At 40.9% G+C, this 20,927-nt stretch overlaps 1 protein-coding gene across 1 annotated transcript; it reads left to right on the plus strand.

Moving 5' to 3' along the window:
* The first annotated feature begins 148 nt into the window (after positions 1-148).
* ccdc125 (coiled-coil domain containing 125) lies at positions 149-19,391 on the plus strand. The gene is made up of 12 exons (XM_034117929.1): positions 149-222; positions 254-390; positions 5,899-5,957; positions 6,050-6,136; positions 6,912-6,989; positions 9,726-9,811; positions 9,899-9,981; positions 12,089-12,201; positions 13,488-13,589; positions 14,407-14,548; positions 16,551-16,657; positions 18,746-19,391. The coding sequence occupies exons 1-12, from the start codon at positions 149-151 to the stop codon at positions 19,040-19,042; spliced, it is 1,365 nt and encodes a 454-aa protein (XP_033973820.1). The 3' UTR covers positions 19,043-19,391.
* The last annotated feature ends 1,536 nt before the right edge of the window (positions 19,392-20,927 follow it).

Raw genomic sequence — 20,927 nt, forward strand, 5'->3', positions numbered from 1 at the left:
ATAAATGTAGTGGAATAAAAGTACACGATTTGCCTCTGAATTGTAGTGGAGTAGAAGTAAAAAGTAGCAAACAATGTAAATACTCAAATAAAATACTTAAGTACTGTACTTGAGTAAATGTCTCTGTTACTTTCCACCTCTGGTCCAGATGCAGGAGGTCAGCGGGGCCTGCAGCCTGGACGATGACATGCTGGAAGGAGACCTGGGGGATGGGACAGGGGGGTTAGCACCCAGTGGGCCCCTGAGGAAGAAGAGCCAGAGCCTCACAGCAGACAGCCTGCTGTCCAGAGCAGAGCCGAGGAGCAGCAGCCTGGGGGGGGGGCGCCTGGATCCCTGGCCTGAAGACAGCAGGGCCCCAGCAGAGGGCCCGCTGGAGGCCCCCCTGCTCCGGTAACTACATCTGTGACCCTCTCGCACCAGCCTCCTGCGGTTCTATCAGGCCACTAGATGCCTTAAACCAGGGGTGTCAAACTCAATTTCATCGCGGGCCACATTCGCATAAAGGTTGCACTCAAAGGGTGTAACTATATAAATATATAATATATATATAAAATAATGTATTATATTACATTATTGCTTCTGAATTTGATTATTATCGGATAGGATAATAACTTAATAATTAACTACGTCTGAAAGCAGAAGTCCAGGGCTAGGGATGTCCCGATCACCTTTTTTTGCTCCCGATCCGATTCCGATCGTTTGATTTTGACAACCTGCCGATACCGATTTTTCCCGATCCGATCTTTATGCAATGCATTAAGAGAAAAAAAAGGAGAAAAGCATTCAAGTTGTCCCTTAAACCCCACGTTCTCCACCACAGATAACGGCTGGTCATCCAACGCGATCAATTCAGCTATCTTGGCTGTTATTTTTTTGGCCTTTTCACTGTTCTGGGGCAGTTTCTCTTTCCTTTTAAAAGTCTCTGAAAGTGTCGGTTGTTTCAGTGCCTTTACCTGAGTGGCCGCTGTGTACTAGTCGTGTTGTTGTTGGTGTTTGTTTCTCAGGTGGCGTATTAGATTGGTCGTGTTGAACGTAGCTCTGTTCTTTCCACCACGCAGAACCTCCGCCTTGCAAACATTGAATCTGGCTGTTACACTGCCTTCGCTTTCAATTTTATAATACTTCCAAACTCCTGACATTTTCTCTGTCCCGACTCCCGAGTCACCAGCTGAACGTAGCCTCTTGTTAGCTTACTGCTACTATTAGACACTGCGCCCTGCCCACTCTGTTGCCAGATTTGAGAGAAATAAGCAACCCATACATGACGTTGTGTAATTTTAAACCAAAACTAAGGCCTCAGGATGACTTTAAGACGTGAACATGGTCATTTTTGTTTTGTAACATTAAATAAAAAAATAAAATTTTATAAAAAAAAAAAAAAAAATTCCCGATCCCCGATTTTTTTCTCCCGATTCCGATCTTTTGAAAATCACGTGATCGGCTCCGATCCCCGATCACGTGATCGGATCGGGACATCTCTATCCAGGGCAAATAATTGCAAGTCTCTTCAGTGTGCATGTCACAAAACGAGATGTGGGACATGTCGTTTATGGGCAACCTGCTTCTGTAAAGTGGCATGTAACCGTATAATAAACGTATTATATTCTTTGCAAGCTCTTGCGGGGCCACATAAAATGAAGTCGCGGGCCGGATTTGGCCCCCGGGCCTTGAGTTTGAGACCCCTGCCTTAAACAGACAGTTCTAATGCGTTATCTTTCGTTCATTTGTTTTTACTTGCGTTTAATCTAAATAAAATAATACACTTTTCATACACATTCAACAAAGACTTTACTTTGTGTAGGATAATAACTTAACGGTTAGAAGCTGTCTCCACTAAATGTAGTCCTTTATAGTGTCGACTACAGAGGTCACGATTAGGTGAAAATATTTGGCCCTTTTTTACAAAACAAAAGACTGGCCCTAACAGACCCTTTACTGTGACAAGAACTAGATGAAGAGACAAAAAGGATACCATCAAATGATCTTCTTTCACCCTCAAATAGCATCTTTTCTTAATTTGTCATTATTATACAAAAAACATACATTTATTAATTAAGGAATACACAATAACTAAAGTTGGAAGTAGATGTATATAAAAAACATTTTAAGGAATTTTGGTCTTCAATCAGGATATGTTTTATATTGTTTTCCATGACGAAACAACTATTTAAACTGACTCCAGTCTGTCACAATTCAGTAAGATTGACATTTTAGGAAATAGTTGGGAATGGTATAAAGGTATAGTTTTCAGTATGTGAACAGCTCATTTTGAAACTTGGCGTTCAGATTCAGAATACCTTTATTCGCCCCACAGAGGGGACATTTGCAGTTTTTAATAAAAGCATAAGTCTGAATTTTAGCATATTACTAAGCAGAGGAAAAGAAAGAATAATAATTGAAATATATAAACTTCCACTTTGGGGATGTCCCGACAGTTTTGCTTGACGGAGGGGAATACTGTTGAACTTGGATTTTGAACGTTTATTTCAGTCAGGAAAAGCATTAGTTACCTGATCATAATTGATCACCGCTGTGCAGTGTGGCTCGAAATATTCAGTTAGCGTTTTATCTCAGACTGAAGAGGTTTAAACTGAGATTGGTCAGTCCATAGTACTGTATGCTCCGTTGATGTTCCATCAGTGCTAACCTGAGACTAAACCTCTGTCTATATTGTAGAGTTTAAAGAAGAGCGTTGTGGTGTTTAATCCGTTTCTAAAATAAAATACCACTTTACTTTGTCAGGGTTGTGGGTTCTGACTTCAATTTGTTGCCAATCAAATGCAGAGATCTTTGTATAGCGTTGCATCCAATATTTATTAAGCGATCCAGGCAGCATATAAACATCAACATAAACGTCCTCGATTCAAAAGCAACAAAAGTAGTTCTCCGTTTAATCAAATATAACAAAAAGGTTGCGGTCAAAAGACTATACCTCTTCCCCGTCTGATCATCCCCCTCTATGTCCCATTGTCCTGCCGTATATAGACATTTAGACAGGTCATATCCTGCCTCACAGCACATATTTACTGACGGAAAAGAGAGACTTAAAGTAACTAATTATCTAAATTAATATGTTTTAAATCCAAGTCTAATTCATAAAAATAAATAATTAAATTAGTTTAATCTAAAGCCTTTACCAAATATTCAAACCATAATAATCTTAAGGTCCCATGTCATGCTTTTCTGGTTATTACCCGTCCCCTTGTGTGTTATGTCAACCCAGTCTCACGGCATTTCGTGTTATAGTCACGAAATTAATTTAATCTATTGATTCGTGTTCACCAACACGATTTTCGCATTTTTTTCGTGTCACACAGAACGATTTTAAAAGCAATGTATTTCTATTGGTAGTATGTTTCGTGCCTGCAACACGTCTTTTTGTCCGGTCGCGTCTTGGAATACCAGAAGCTGTGTGGTTCATAAAAACATGTTCTTACTCAATATCTTACCCTAAGCCTAACCCTATCCCTTTTATTTTAAATTGTATAATGTCGGAGTTTTTTTTGCCGTCCGTGAGGAAAAGAAATGGCTCAGAGCCTCAGAATACTGAAATCTGTATTTTTTGTCATCTTTGTTTCCTTCTAATTTGTTATTATTTGGTGCAGGCACGAAACATACTACCAATAGAAATACATTGCTTCTAAAATCGTTCTGTGTCAGAATACTGAAATCTGTATTTTTTTTTATCTGTTTTTCCTTCTAATTTGTTATTATTTACATTGCTTTTAAAATCGTTCTGTGTGACACGAAAAAAATGGCGAAATCGTGTTGGTGAACACGAATCAATAGATTAATTTCGTGACTATAACACGAAATGCCGTGAGACTGTGTTGGTTATGTAGCTTTTTCTGCATGTAAACGGTCTGCAGAGTCACACACCCTCAAAGTACACCCTGTAGCGAGTAAAACTCTAACACAGAAAAGACCTGTCTATGCTGCCCCAGAACGCCTCGTTGGACATTTCTCTTTTTCCATTGTTTTCTTCCTGGGTCGTAGTGACGTAACGACTTCCTCTCACACACACACACACACACACACACACACACACACACACACACACACACACACACACACACACACACACACACACACACACACACACACACACACACACACACACACACACACACACACACACACACACACACACACACACACACACACACACACACACACACACACACACACACACACACACACACACACACACACACACACACACACACACACCGCAGATTTCTCAGCCTGAACTCAGCCTGAGAAAGCAAGACACTACGAAACTCAGCCTGAACGCACACACAAACTCACAGCCAGGCTACGAGAGTGTGTGTGTGTGTGTGCTCAGGCTGAGTTCAGGCTGAGTTTCACGTTGTCTCTCTGTCTCGCAGACCCCACGCAGCAACCAGGAAACCACACCAGCAAGCCAGCTCACACTGTCCGCTCCAGCAGCGAGCCCCGCAACGTCCCGCCAACACGGCACCCAGACCCCACGCAGCATTCTCACCTGTTTGTCATTACTGGTGTCATTTTCTGGTTGCTAACGCCATTGTAAAACATAATCACTGATGTTCCGCTGTAACAGTGGTGGACTCATCAGAACAGAGTGGGCGAGCTGACCAATCAGAGCACACTGGGCTCATAGGGAGGGGGGGGCAGGAGATCCAACAAGCCGTTTAGGACAGAGAGTGAATACACAACTATACAGAGATGCTGTATGAGAAACCAATGTGAGTTTGGAACATTGAACAATGTAAATCTATTCTAGTAGACCTCAACAATGGAATTATGATCAGTAGAAATGGCCATGACATGGGACCTTTAAAGTAAAATGCCTCTAACATACCAGCCAGCCCCTAATTGCTTATTACATAGCAGTGACCTATAATAACAAATCAACAGAGCCATGACAACAAGACATATAACATCTATCTATAGCATATTTGCATATTAATGTCCATCGTATATTGCATTCTTTCTAAGTCCATGTAAGACCAGCATGGTTTGTTAGAGAAAGTGGTGGGGACACTACTGCGTTACGCGCAAACAATACAAACATACACACGTATTATCATACACACACAATTAAAGGTGCTTTACAAATAAAATGTATTATTATTATTACATTATGCTTAGACTTTTTATGACAACTAGTGCAGTAACTATGCCACGCTGCTGCAAAGCGGGAACAACAATTTATTCACTATTCTCTATTACATTATTCCTAATATTAAATGTGTCTCAGGTCCAAACTGCACCACTTGGGTCCCCAGAAATACACCCTAAAGTGAGAACAGTCCTCTAGAATATACATGTCTCTTGTCCAAATAAACCTTTCTCAAAGTGTACAATTACTTGTGCACGCTATTTATTTAACATTTTAACAAATGATCCTAATGCAAAGTGGGGACAAAACTGTCCATTTCCAAAAGAGGTGGAGACACGTCCCAAGCGTCCCCAGTATGAATGACGCCTATGAAGAGCAGTAATGTATAGGGCCAGTTCTTATTGTGTGTAATGTTCTGCTGTTCAAAAGGCAGCCTTTGATGGAGGGCAACACGTTGTGTTTTTGTTCCAGCTTGTTAGAGGCATGTGTTTGCTCTGAAGCAGGAAGCTGTTCCTATTTCAATCTGCACACATTCTCAATGTGAACAACGCACTTTGCTATCTTTACCACAATCCAGATGACCTTGCTCTGAATCTATAAAGCTCCACACACACACACACACACACACACACACACACACACACACACACACACACACACACACACACACACACACACACACACACACACACACACACACACACAGACACACACACACACACACACACACACACACACACACACACCTTTCCAATAACCTCTAATGCAAGAGCACACTTGTTGTGAATACGCAGGCTCCCTGGTTGACCTTTCCAAAGACGAGCTGAAGGACAGACTGCAGGAAGCAACTGAGGTAGCATGAGCGAAAAGGATGTTAAACTTGAATTTGAATACCTTCGTCCTCTTGACTGCAGCCTGCTAACTGTGACCTCTGACCTCTGACAGGTGATAGAGGTGTTGTGCTCTGAGCTGGAGGTGGCACATCGTTACCTGGAAGGCAAATACGAAGCTCTGAAGATCCTGCAGGGAAAGGTAGAGCATCACACACAGACACACACACACACACACACACACACACACACACACGCACACGCACATGCACACGCACACGCACATGCACACACAAGCCATTATGGTAAAAGCAAGACATATAATCAAATATATTATATTGTGATTACTTTTAACTAACCATTTTAACCATTTATTCAAGATTGGTAACTATTTTATAGTTAATTCAATCCGTTTACATGTTTTAATTTCTCTGTCTTTTGATATTTATTTTTATTTTTAAATATATTTCTGTTGAGCCACCCTATACTAATTGAGTACCAGTATGTGAAGCCTTGTTAGGAATCAGTGGATTAGTTGATGAAAAATGAGAGCACCACACCTTCCAGAAAAACCTTCAGAAAATGACACGTATTCCAGTGACACGTATTCCAGTGACACGTATTCCAGTGACACGTATTCCAGTCCTAGAAACTGGTTGGGCTTTTTGATCATTGAAATAGTCGCTTTAGAAAGTTCTACACAGCTGCTAGTATGGCGTTATAATATATCTGAACATCGTACTGTGGCAAGTAGGACTGATTCTCCCTATGTTTGAAACACATATTAATATGAACTCGGAGCAGTTGCCTTCAGTCAGAGAGGCAACTGACTAGTGTTATGTTTTATGTGTATTTTGTTGTTGTAACACCTGGTACAACACGCTTTGGCAATACTATGTTTTGGTCATGCCAATAAATCTCCTTGGAATATGAATACATTTGAATAAAAGCCTGCAGGAATGTTCTTCCTCACACAGACCATTCTGGACAAAGCCACGAGTCACACTAAGAGTCTGCTGCAGAAAAGTGAGGCGATGGCCAAAGCTCTGGAGAAGGTGAGTGTGAGTGCAGGCTGCACACATAAAGGCTGGGTCTGTTTACTCTCAGTCTGAATCAGGTTCCTACTGCTCCTATTTGTCAAAGACAAAAGGATACAGGTGTAATACCACAGGTAATGTTGGCACTGCTTGAAGACACATTTGTTTACAGACACTCTGTGACTGATCTCAACTGGAGATTTTCAGAGTGAATACACGCTATGAGAAATAACAGGGAATATAAAATGGGTCAAGAGCGATGAATGAGAAAAATCGTCTACTACTAACGAAGCACTCTATAAAATGTCAATTTGCGTTGTGGGACTTCTCTTACTTTACGCAAAAATGAAAACAAAAATGAACATATACTCAAAGAAAAATGTCGGAGAGTAAACATAGTTGACTTTATACTGTAGCAAATAGAGAGTGACACAGCCTTAAAGTCGTAACGCTCAAACAAAAGCATGTAAAGTGCAGCTTATTCACAGTTAGCAGCATCATCCCCTTCCATGGTGAACCCCAAACATGAAGTCACTTTCTGATATAATAAAACATTTTCCTTAGAGGCTCCAAAAGGAAAGTGTTAATATAATCATGATTTAAAGTGGACCTATCATGCTATATTTAAATGATATATTGTAGGGCCATACCTATATAAGGTATATTTATATGTTTCTGTTTTCAAAATACCAAACAGATCATGCATTCTAGCCATGCCTCATTTCGCTCTATGTGCTGTTTGCTGTCTACGGGTCTGATTCTGCTGACCACGCCCCCCTGCAGGAGAGGTGAGCCGTGCTCTGATCAAGTCAAGAGGGGGAGAAAAAAAGATCTCCGTCCTCCGTGTTTTATTTATATATACAGTCTATGGTTTTATTATATTATTATAGGCCTATAGAGTCGTTATTCATTTGTTTTAAAGCTCAATAAATAACAAAGAAGACCTTTGACCGGCACTTTTCTAATTTTGTCTGGAAGATTTAAACTTTAACGGACATCTTGACCCGCGAAAGAAACTGAAACTGAAACTCTGCCGCACGGTCCCCTCGTTCCTTGGAAGAAGCGGAGAGGTGGGTGTTTGTCATCTGCTGGTGGACTAACCGGAGAGAATTACAGTGCTTGCCTCGACGGGGAGGGATTGCATTGAATTAAAGCAGCTGGAGCAAACGCTTGCCTCGGGGAGGGAGAAAAAAAGCCACAGCGGAGAATAAACAGAAGGGTAACCATGGTAACTATGGGCGGGAGGTCTTCTTCGCTGCTTTTGTGGCAGACTACAGCGCCACTTACAGGCCTGGCATATGTACTACAGCGTCTCCAGCGCTTTCGAGCGGCAATGGCCGGCCGTGGCCCAACCCTACATTCCCCTGATAGGTGGAGAGTTGGCCCAATAGCCGTAGCGCCACTTCTGTGACGTCATAGAAGTGTTCAAATCTGGATCAGTTTTTATCAGATCCGTTGCAGCCCCTTTTTTTAGAGATTTGGGTATGGAGGAAAATAGAGAGGGTTGTGTTTTCTGACACTTGGTGAGTTCCCTGGAACACCGGGGACACATATTCATGTATAAAAGACGTACAAAAGTGCATTTTGCATGATAGGTCCCCTTTAAGATGGGAATAACAAATACATTTTTCACATTTCTTAGTGTAGTTAACGCGGTCTTTATGCCACAGCCGCTAAGCTAAAGGCGGCTAATGTTCGGCGTGAGGATGTTGAGTCGTCTCATTTAGTCACTTGTCATCAAGCGCTGTTTTTACAACTCATAGAAGACATTCACCAGCGGGGTATTTACTGACGTGTGTCGTAGAACAAATGGTGAAAAATTCCATAAGCCAGTGTTGACCACTTCTTTTATTTGAGTATTCTTACCAAAAATAAGTTAATAAAACACACTGACTTTGAGAAGAAGGGAACCCAGATGTGCTTAAATGCTAACTCATATCTGGTTTTATAACTCATTCCTGCTACACTCTATTTGGGCTTGTATAAACCATACAGGGCTGGGAGGGTTACTTTAAAAAATGTAATCTGTTCGATTTACTTGTTACCTGTACAAATTAAGTCAGTAACCTAATTTGAGTATCAAAATACAAAAGTAATACAATCTGATTACTTTCTGTTACTTTTGGATTACTTTAATACAGAATGCAATGCAGATTATTAAAAGAGAAATACATATCAACAAGATGTGTTTTACTTAAGTGTATTATGTAAGACAACAGAACAATGAAACCTTAGAAAAGAAGAAACCAAGATATTTAGGATCAAAAATGATTTTATTTATAAGAAAACCTGCCTTTCACTCAGCATATTCAGGCAGCAGCCTATACACCAACACTGAAACACATGAGCACATACTACAGTTTAAAAAAGCAGAAATCAAATCTGAGCTGACAGAAAATGCTCAGTTTTAGTTTAATACACACAGTTAAGCTCACACACACTATTTTATGAACATATAGGTTCACCTGCTGAATTAAGAACAGAACAAATGAAGCAAAGAAAGTGAAAACCATAAAGCAGATTCAGGCAGTAGGCGTATAGATTCACACTTAAAGTATTAGCCTACAGAACAGTACAGCTAGTAATCCCCAATTATTTTATGTAACAGTAATCTGATTACATATTTTTTAATGTAACTGTAAGGGAATACAGTAACTTTTTTTTGTATTCTGATTACGTAATCCCTTTACATGTAATCTGTTGATGCGTGAGACCAGCTGTTATCTAATATCTATTTCTAAAACGATGTTGCAGGAGGTGAACAGCTTGCAGTGGGAACTGAGCTTCAGCCAGGTCCAGATGAAAAAGTCTCAGCAGTCCTGGGAGCAGAAATACAACAGGTCCCATTTTATCCACATACACACATGTCTGTGGTATTTTCACTGGTTTGTGTTGTAATGTATTGTTGTTGCTGTTGTTGTAATCAGAATACTGAGTGAGAACAAGGCTCTGACTGACAGCCTGGAGGAAAGAGAGAGTGAGATGCAGCAGCTGCGAGCAGAACATTCTGGTAAATGCTAAATAATGTAGAATCACTTTGAGGTGACCTAGACACGTCTGCACGCATTATCTCCATCTGTGAAGTGGAGTGGATCCTTCTGGAAGTCAGCGTGAGGAGGAAACTACATGCAGTGAATCCATCTTACCAACGTGCACGATTAGCATCTAAATACGGGTATAATTCAGCATACTCGTCATTAAAGCGAAAGGTACCCCGACAGGGTGAGCCCTGACGTTAAGAGAAGGGGTCCTGAATCCCCCCGTCATGGTTCATTTCACTATCATGACTTGACGCTGCATATTATCCTGCATATGACATGGCTGCTTACTGATAAATTAATAATTTGAAAACAAATATTAATTAGAACATATTTATTGAAAAATGACCTTATTGTTTCTGCTTAGAATAAATAGTCCCTTCTTTAAACACTGCAAGAGCCAATACTGTGTTTCCTCTAGTGTGTACTTCCCGTCTGTCTTCTTCTGCTGTTCCCTTTAGTGTTTACTTCCCGTCTGTCTTCTGCTGCTGTTCCCTTTAGTGTTTACTTCCCGTCTGTCTTCTGCTGCTGTTCCCTTTAGTGTTTACTTCCCGTCTGTCTTCTGCTGCTGTTCCCTTTAGTGTTTACTTCCCGTCTGTCTTCTGCTGCTGTTCCCTTTAGTGTTTACCGTCTGTCTTCTGCTGCTGTTCCCTTTAGTGTGTACTTCCCGTCTGTCTTCTGCTGCTGTTCCCTTTAGTGTTTACTTCCCGTCTGTCTTCTGCTGCTGTTCCCTTTAGTGTTTACCGTCTGTCTTCTGCTGCTGTTCCCTTTAGTGTGTACTTCCTGTCTGTCTTCTGCTGCTGTTCCCTTTAGTGTTTACTTCCCGTCTGTCTTCTGCTGCTGTTCCCTTTAGTGTTTACCGTCTGTCTTCTGCTGCTGTTCCCTTTAGTGTGTACTTCCCGTCTGTCTTCTGCTGCTGTTCCCTTTAGTGTTTACTTCCCGTCTGTCTTCTTCTGCTGTTCCCTTTAGTGTTTACTTCCCGTCTGTCTTCTGCTGCTGTTCCCTTTAGTGTTTACTTCCCGTCTGTCTTCTGCTGCTGTTCCCTTTAGTGTTTACCGTCTGTCTTCTTCTGCTGTTCCCTTTAGTGTGTACTTCCTGTCTGTCTTCTGCTGCTGTTCCCTTTAGTGTTTACCGTCTGTCTTCTTCTGCTGTTCCCTTTAGTGTTTACCGTCTGTCTTCTGCTGCTGTTCCCTTTAGTGTTTACTTCCCGTCTGTCTTCTTCTGCTGTTCCCTTTAGTGTGTACTTCCCGTCTGTCTTCTTCTGCTGTTCCCTTTAGTGTGTACTTCCCGTCTGTCTTCTGCTGCTGTTCCCTTTAGTGTTTACTTCCCGTCTGTCTTCTGCTGCTGTTCCCTTTAGTGTTTACTTCCCGTCTGTCTTCTTCTGCTGTTCCCTTTAGTGTTTACCGTCTGTCTTCTGCTGCTGTTCCCTTTAGTGTTTACTTCCCGTCTGTCTTCTTCTGCTGTTCCCTTTAGTGTTTACCGTCTGTCTTCTGCTGCTGTTCCCTTTAGTGTTTACTTCCCGCCTGTCTTCTGCTGCTGTTCCCTTTAGTGTTTACTTCCCGTCTGTCTTCTGTTGCTGTTCCCTTTAGTGTTTACTTCGCGTCTGTCTTCTGCTGCTGTTCCCTTTAGTGTTGACCGCATGTCTTCTGCTGCTGTTCCCTTTAGTGTTTACTTCCCGTCTGTCTTCTTCTGCTGTTCCCTTTAGTGTGTACTTCCCGTCTGTCTTCTGCTGCTGTTCCCTTTAGTGTTTACCGTCTGTATTCTTCTGCTGTTCCCTTTAGTGTTTACCGCATGTCTTCTTCTGCTGTTCCCTTTAGTGTTTACCATCTGTCTTCTTCTGCTGTTCCCTTTAGTGTTTACCGCATGTCTTCTTCTGCTGTTCCCTCTAGTGTTTACTTCCTGTCTGTATTCTTCCGTTGATTTGACAGATTTTCTCTGTCTTTCGACTTCTGTCCTTCTGTGTAATAAATACATATATGTTTTGGAGCGACGTCCAATAAAAAGCTTTTTACAGAGCTTTCAACCACATGTCCCTGTCTTTATCCACACACGGATTGATGTGTTTGTGTGTGTTTGCAGCTTGTAGTCGGCAGTGCTTGGAGCTGCTCTCCATGTTGAGTGTGAAGGAGCAGAGAGCTTACCAAGGCACCAAACCTCAGTACAGCCCCGAGAGAGACGCAGCTGATCTGGAGGTGAGAGAGCTGCACACACCATACGCATAGTCTGGTCAAGAATTAGGACAAAGCTTCACATCCAGTACAGTAACAACCCACGCAAAACACTTGATGGGGCTAAAGTTACCTGCCAAGTTGCCACCGGGCCAGTGTTGGGGTACCATGCTACAAAGTAATGCATTACTGTAATCAGATTACATTTGTCTGTAAATCAGTAATGTGACACGTTACTGTTGATAACAGCAGTAATCACATTACAGGAAATGATCTTGTTGCCTGCGTTACTGGTCTTCAACTATCTGCATGATGGGAGGACAGAAGAAAAAAGACGTCTGACGGGACGTAACTTTAGCTGCAATTCATGGATGAGGAGACGGAGCAAAATTGGCAGAGTGACGTCTTTATCTTGGAGGGTTGGAGATGTATTACAGCGACACTGTGTAGCTGCTGAATGAGGAGGAACAGGTTGTCAGACAAACGATTTGAGAGACTCCTCCTCATGAAGATTAACCACTTCTTTGATGAGCATGTCCAGCAAGATGGATTCATCGAGCATAAAGCCACAGTTTGACTACAGTGAGCTACAGTGGTTTTTAAAGTGGATTGTTTCTGTTAAATGCATGGTTTGAATTACATTTTATAGGCAATGTTATATTCTTATTCTATATGAAGTCTCATTACTGTCTGATATTGTGATGAGGGCCAAAGTCTGACTTTTGAAAAAAGTAACTAGTAATATGTAATACATTACTTTTTTGGAACAACTACCCCAACACTGCACGGGGCACAAATAAGTAGGCATGGAGGAATATCTATAGGACTATTTTAAGTGCTCTTACATTAACACAAAAACATAAATCTTCACCAAATAGAATTGAACACCCCTTTAAGTTGTAAACAATGACTCAGACCACTGGTTAACATTAACAACTGCAGTAAATATACAAAGAATAGACACTGAAAATGTATTCCAAAATGAACATGGTCGTCGTTTGGTGGGTGTGTACTCTCTGATGGGTGAACATAATGTAGGGTTACCATTCATTTCCTATGGCGGTCATTTTTGACCTGGGATCATAGGAGTTATAAAGTGTACTAAACAACTCAAAATTAAATTAAGTGGTGATCAGCAATTTGATATGTTCAAATGCCTACTGTGGAAGATATTATACGGCCTTGAGGCAATCAAATGTAAAACACAATATTTATGATTGATGAAACTAGTAAATCGGTCGGATCTGACCCGAACACGACAGTAGGATTAAAGATGCAGTTGTCAGAGTGTTCCTGTGTGTGTCCTGCAGCTGGCGGTGCTGGGGGCCTGCCGGTGCCCGGGGGCTGCTCCGTGTCCCTGCGGTCACACCGCTGCAGCCAGCAGGAAGCAGCTGGTGCAGCTCCAACAGGAGGTGACTACACCCAAACCTTTTCCTTTATTCAACAACATATATGGTGTCTACAAACATTTCAAATCAGGGGTAGACATTTAAATGAATGAAAAATGACATCAGGTAAATAAATAAAAAAACTAAAATACAGTTTCAGATTTCAGATTTAAATATTTGTCAAATACACAATTAGTTTTGATTGCCTTTTTATTCATAATGTTTTTAATAGTGCTTCTATATTTTTATTGTTCTTGGTAAACATTTTCAAAATGTTGTTTGGAGTCAGGCCATCTCTTTTTTTTTTTTCTTAAAAAAACATATATTATATATATCATAGTGTTTGCCATTCATCAAATACATGGTAATACTTTATCCTTTATTATTGTGTGGTAGCTTCACATGTATAAGGGCGACACTCATATACTGTAATGATATAATCCCGTGTTCACCTGTGTGTGACGTGTGTGTGTGAGAGAGAGTTGAGAGGCTGGCTGTATTTCTTGTTGATCGCTACTTTTGGTAGCTGGATTATTTTGATCATAATTTCAGTATAATACGTTGATTATTTTTGCTTAAAATAAGATCTGCTCAATACAGTCTCAGTCGTTTTTTTTTTTTTAATGCATCAGACAAAACCAAGCAGCCTCTCTGCGGCTTTTGGTTATGTCCTGAATTTTGTCAATGTTTTTTAAACCAACCATATAAACCAAAAATATGAAAATATATGTTTAGATTCAGAGTTAATGGTACCTATGTTTACCTAAGTGTAACTCTGAGTATGTCAGTAAAGCATGTACATTATTTTGTGTGTGTGTGTGTGTGTTCGGTGTGTTTCCAGCTGGACGCTCAGCGTTTGAGGAGAGAGGAGGCGTTAATGGTTGCAGATGCTTTTCGGATCGCCTTTGAACAGCAGCTGAGGAAACGCAGTGATCACTTCCTGCTGCGGGCTGAAGGCAACGCACAACCCAGCAAGGCTGAAGGCAAGTGTGTGGGAAAAGGCTGACGTTTTTAAATTCACTTAAGCAGAAACTTACTAAATATGACAGACCTCAAGTTCTTTTAATGAAATGTAATCTATAAAATAATTCTGGCAAATGTTGAAAAAAAATGCTCTAAATAATAGGAATGGAACCTCAATGCTGCTTGGTACCTTTCTTAGCATAGAATAAAGTGGAGCATCCTTCACAAAAGAAAAGATAATGCCGTCCCACAATTCCTTGCAGCCGCAACATTTAAAATGAAGCATCATTTGGCCGTTCACAGAAACAACCGATCGTGACAAACACGGATCATCAAAGTTATGGTGCTTATTCAGCATTTTTAACAATTGAACACCTATAACAAAATTGCAAAAGTGCTTATGTGTTCTTAACTATAACAATATAGTCTAGTTGCCAGAATAGTGAACGCAGAAATACTGAGTACCCCAACGTTTTATGGTAGAAATGTATAGTACGTGTCCCCAGCACATAGAAACTGCTAACTTGCATATGTTGCACAATTAACATAAATTTGATTAAGTAAAATGAATAGCATTATAGCCTATATCAGTGTTTCTCAAACTTTTTCATACCAAGGACCACTTAACCAATAAAAAAACACTCACGGACCACCTAACTCCCCAAATATCCCAAAACAATAGGCCTGCTTACCACTCCAACAGTATATAACAAATTACAGCCTAATAATGACAGCTTAACCTTCTCTATATCACCTCGTTCACACAATAAATCAACAATACAAATACAACTACAGATTATAAGCATTGAGTTCAAATGCGATTTAAAATGTTCACAGGTTTTACACCTCTTATGAAATGTAGACTACATTTACTACGGAGTTTATGTCCGAGCCAACAGACTCACAGATCGTTGGCTACTGAGAGAAATGCAAAATACACCGCTATGGATTTTCAAGACAAAATACAGTAAAACTATGGTCGCAGGCCCAAGTTTAACTCTCTGAGGTCTAAGCCATATTTTCACATGTTAGGCTCGCCTGGGCTTTTTTTGTAAAAATGCTATAAAACATGAACCTTGGTGACCATCGGGCTGGCCTGTATGGTCTGCCTACAAAACAAAAATAAAAGAACGTTTATGCAGCCCCAACAACAGCCTCTGATCATCAACAGACTACATGCAATGCTTCATTGGATGCATATATTAGACAATAATCTCTACAGTATCTCACTCCTAACACATCTAAATCTACTTTCAGCATGGATAAATGTTCATAAAATACATCCATTGTTTGTTTTATATGCTTCTTGAAATAAAATAAAAAAACACATAACACCCTAACCCAATGGTACAAACAAGTGGCAACATGTGTGACGAAGGTGTTGCGCTGGAACTTAAGCTCCATTGCGGAGATATTCCCGCGAGAGTGCGGAAAACTTAAATAAATAAATGTATTTCAAATGTGAAATTTTACCAATATACTCACGGACCACTAGGGGGTGCTCACGGACCATCAGTGGTCCGCGGACCACACTTTGAGAAGCACTGGCCTATATGTAAACCTTTTTTTTTTTTAATGGCTTCGCCGATTTTGACAAATTGAGTGTTTTTGGGGGTTATTGAGGATGCTGAGTAAGGATTAACAATTGCAGTTTTAACCAGAAAGTGGCCATATTTGTACTCTCGGTGGGCTGTTTTTGATTACCGTGAGTAGTGTTGCGACAATTGGATATAGAGAGCACAAGATGAAATCGCATTATTTTCTCCACTGTGGACAATTCTTTTTCAAATAAATAAGCAATCTGTCCAATCCAAATGATCCAGAGTCCCCACAATGTATCATAATCAGCCCACAGAGAATACAAATATGTACATTTTCTGTCCACACTATTGTCCACATAGACTACAATGGTAATTAATGCCAATTAACACAACTTACGCTAATTGTGCAAATTGACTCTATGAATTGGCAACTATACATATTTATGGAACCATGTCAAGAGTGCCTGCCTTCTCCCTCCAGGAGCCAACAGGAGTCCCTTAATGAGTGTGAGCCAGAGGCTGAGAGGACTGCTGCCCTCCAAGACGTCCGAGGACCTTCTAGAGACTCTGTACAGACTGCTGGACCTGGTGAGTATCCTCCACATCTGCAGGCCTTCAGATCCCAGCACAGACACTGAGACCTTTATTTGGAAGGTCCTTCTGTTTGCAGGGGTTGACCCTCTGCAATGCCATTCTTAGTGTTGTGCTTCCACCGTCCAGTTTCCTGTAAATGGTAAAAGGCCTCAGTGTGCATGTGTACAGGCAGGAGTGTTCCCTACTGTTCTGAATTAGCACAGGTGGAGGCAGAGGAGACAATTGTGCTCATAGTCTCCTCAAGGCTTGACTACAAGGCTTGACTATTGCAACGCTCTCCTCATCGGGACTCCTAGCGGGAGCCTTCAAAAGCTCCAATACATACAGAACAGTGTCGCTAGGATCCTGATGAGGGTGAGAAAGTACAATCACATCACACCTGTTCTTCACTGGCTTCCTGTCTCATTCAGGATTGAATACAAGATCTCACTGCTCACCCATCAGTGCATCCACGGGAACGCTCCTTCATATCTCAAATAACTACTCTCATCACAAACCTCCACACGCAACCTCCGTTCCACAACCAACCATCTGCTTCGCCCCCCCAGGACCAAACTGCACCCCATGGGGGATCGGGCTTTCTGTGCAGCTGCTCCTCACCTGTGGAATTCCCTCCCAGAGCACCTGAGGACTCCACAGACCACTGACTCCTTTAAGAAAGGCCTACAAACTTTTCTTTTAAAAAAAGCCTTTGATTAAACTTTTGTTTCTTTTTTCTATTGCGCCCCTTGTAGCACTTTGGGATTACTTTTTGGCGATGAAAGGTGCTTTACAAATAAAATGTATTATTATTATTATCATAGAGAGGAGCGCTTGTTAACAGCCGCTGTTCCTATGCTAACTCCTCAACCTAATTTGAGTCTTGGAAAACACTATATATATTGTACAATACAAGCACACACTTTCAGACAGTGTCTCCTCTGCCGTTTATTGTGTTGCACTCGGTTCTTCACTCTGAACGTGACAAGTAGTTGAATGAATGAATGAAAATATGGAGTTTTAGAATTAGAGAAAACTGAAGCATGACCAATCCCTGCGTCTGTTTTAGGATTTTACAAAAATCGTGATACACTTTGCTAACAAGTCTTTCGTTTGAAGCACACTAGTAAATAAAATAGTAGGAAAATAGTTAAATCTTGTGTTAAAATGTAAAAATAAATCTATAAACAAACAAAATATACTATAGAATACAGGAATTTCAAACCCTGTCCTAACCCCCCCCCCCCCCCCCCCCCCCCCCCCAAAAAGAGGTGTCCTCTGAATAAAAGGTATTCCTCCATTCACAAAAAAAAGAATAGAGAACAAATAAAAGTACCATCTTGTGATGATCTGTGCTTTATTAAATATCTTTATTTTAAGAGGAGAAATACATTCTGTGATAAATACAAAAACTGAGATAAAGTGTAGCAGCAGTTTTGGGGAAATATGGAGTTTCAATTTCCTTTGGGAATGTTGAATATAAATCAAGGAACAAATATGAAATTAGGAACACTGAGGGAGAGTGCATATATCGACAGAGACCTTAAACAAAACTCCAAGCAAACTGTTTGTTGTGGTGGAGTGAGTGTCATCAGTATGAAGTGTTTTCCTCCAAACAAATTATGAAAAGAAAGCCATTGGTTATATTTTAATCATTTGCATCCATGCTCATTCTTAATTCGGCTGATAGTATGTCCTATTCAGAATCATCAGATTCAGAGTACTTCATTTATCCCAAGGGACATTGGGTTTTGTGACTATATATATATACACACACACATATATATATATATATATATACACAAAAAGAATAAGTAAAGTTTCAAATAAAGTACAAATATTTACATAAACACAACAAGTTCAAGTAAAAATGATCAGATCGTACTACAGTGTATATAAAATGTATATTACAATACATACAGTGTTGTATTATGTTTGATGGCCACAGACAGGAAGTCTTTCTCATGGCGCTCTGTGGTGCGTCCTGGTAGAATAAACTGCACCGCTACCTGAAGTGTGTCAGTAACTGTTCTTAGACATTAAACAGGAACATCATTCCTGCCTCAGTGTTCACCCTCATCTTTTTATTATCTCCTGCTGCAGCTGAATGACAAGGAGGAGGCTCTGGCCCACCAGAGGAAGGTGAGCCTCATGTTGGCCCACAGTGCAGAGGAGCTGCAGAGACAGCTGCTGCTGGACTCACACTGCCGCAAACCAGAACCAGCAGAGAACCACAGCCAGTCTCAGCAAACATCAAATAACCAAAACCATTCTCTACAAACATTGGAACACTCAGAGAACCAGAACCAGCCTCAGCAAACCTCAGAACCGTCAGAGAACCTGAACCAGCCTCAGCAAACCTCAGAGCCGTCAGAGTCTGAGAGAAAAGCACAGCAATAAGCAGAGCTGTTACACCCACTGCTTCAGGCCGGTCCAGCACTGAATCACTGGAGCTGTTGGAACCTTCACAGTCCCCCATCCAGCCACTGTCCAACCACAAGAGCTACCAAACCAAACCAAACCATCGGACCTAGCAGACTCCGAGGGTGGTTCTGTAGACTTGGATGTAGCGTCTGTGATGTAAATTATAAGAGATTACATAATCAGGATACAAAAAAAAGGTAACTGTATTCGATTACAATTACATTAAAAAGTAAGAAATCCGATTACTGTTACATTCTTTAAACACAGGGATTACCAGCAGGATTACAATGTTACAAAACATTTTAAATTAAAGATTTATACGTATACTAAAGGTAGACGTGCTGTCTGAATTTTCTTTCATTCTTTTTTTTAATTCTCATTAGGGTCTGAGACCAGAGGTCGGCAAAGACCCTATTGTAATCGCTGCTAAACACACAACACAGGGAAAGCGACCGGCAAAAGCACAGAAAAAGGTTCCGAAATCATGATGGCAGATAGCCCGCGCGAGCCTAGTGACACTACAAGTCGCATGATTTATATCCATAGGATCAACTTAATCGCTCGCACAGCGACCACAGCAACCATGCAAAATTGGAGAGCACGCTCGTGAACTATCATAGACGGAAAATATTCGGTTAACGCGACCACTGGTTCACGGGGTCAAATATCCGTTAAAAGTGGGAAAATACAAATTATAATAATAATAATCCTTTCGATATCAATAATGTAGTGACTAGCCCACGTCACTGTAGGCTACCTACTGTCCTGATTTTGGTCCCTTTTTCTGTGCTTTTGCCCGTCTGTTTCCCTGTTTTGTGTGTGTTTGACAATAGGGTCTTCGCTGACCTCTGGTCTCAGACCCTAATAATAATCCTATCGATATCAATAATGAATTTGTCACACAATTTGTGCGCATGTGTGTCCCCCATGTTATATATATATATATATATATATATATATATCAAATCTCCCAAAACTGAGCGACCAATCAGAGGTCTCTTCCTTTTTTTCCCCCTCCAATCGAAATAGTTAATATTTACAGTAAAAAAACTGCTGTTGCTATGCGTCATATTCATCTGCTCATATTAGATGAATATGACAGGCCCAGGTGCAGAGGGCAAATGTGTGTGTGTGCACGTGTAGCTGTTTGTGTGCGTGTATCTGTGTGTGTGTAGCTGTGTGAGTGTGTGTGTACAGTAGCTATGTGTGTGTGTCTGTGTATGCATTTAGCTGTCTATGTGTAGCTGTGTGTGTGTATAGCTGTGTGTGTATGTGTGTGTGTCCCAATTGGCGGCGCCAGGGGGGCGCTAGGGGGTGCTGCAGCTCCCCCTAGGATAGCCATAGCACCCCCTAAGCACCCTCAAGAAATGTATGTGTCTTTTTCTTTTTACGTGTGAAATTCATAATTTGAAAGATTATTGATTCGAAAATAATATGCTACAGTACAAGTACTTCTGGGTCTCTGTGTTTCAGTCAAGCTCGGCTCTGTGTGTGTGTGTGGCACAAGCGCATTTTGTGTGAATGCGCGAGAGAGAGAGCGCACCGGTACCGGGGATTGTTGTTGTTAGCATCTGGTTAGCTAGCTGCACTAACGGATATAAGGAGCTGTTTCTACAACAAGGCGGAGGAGAGTTCTCTCCTGTCAGACTGAGAGGCTGATAACCTCAGCTCAGTAAAGGACTCTGAGGGTTTAGATAGTTAACTTTAGTCTAAGTTATCTCAGTGGGTCTCAAACTGTTTGGTCATGATTTATGTACGTCCGAGGCACACCTTTATATGATCATTATAGTTATACATAAGGTATGAAATACTATATGACAGTAAAACAAGAATAAAGTTTAAAAGGGGAGTGATTTGTAAA

The sequence above is a fragment of the Trematomus bernacchii genome, unplaced genomic scaffold (genome assembly GCF_902827165.1).
Source record: "Trematomus bernacchii unplaced genomic scaffold, fTreBer1.1, whole genome shotgun sequence".
Taxonomy (NCBI): Eukaryota; Metazoa; Chordata; class Actinopteri; order Perciformes; family Nototheniidae; genus Trematomus; species Trematomus bernacchii.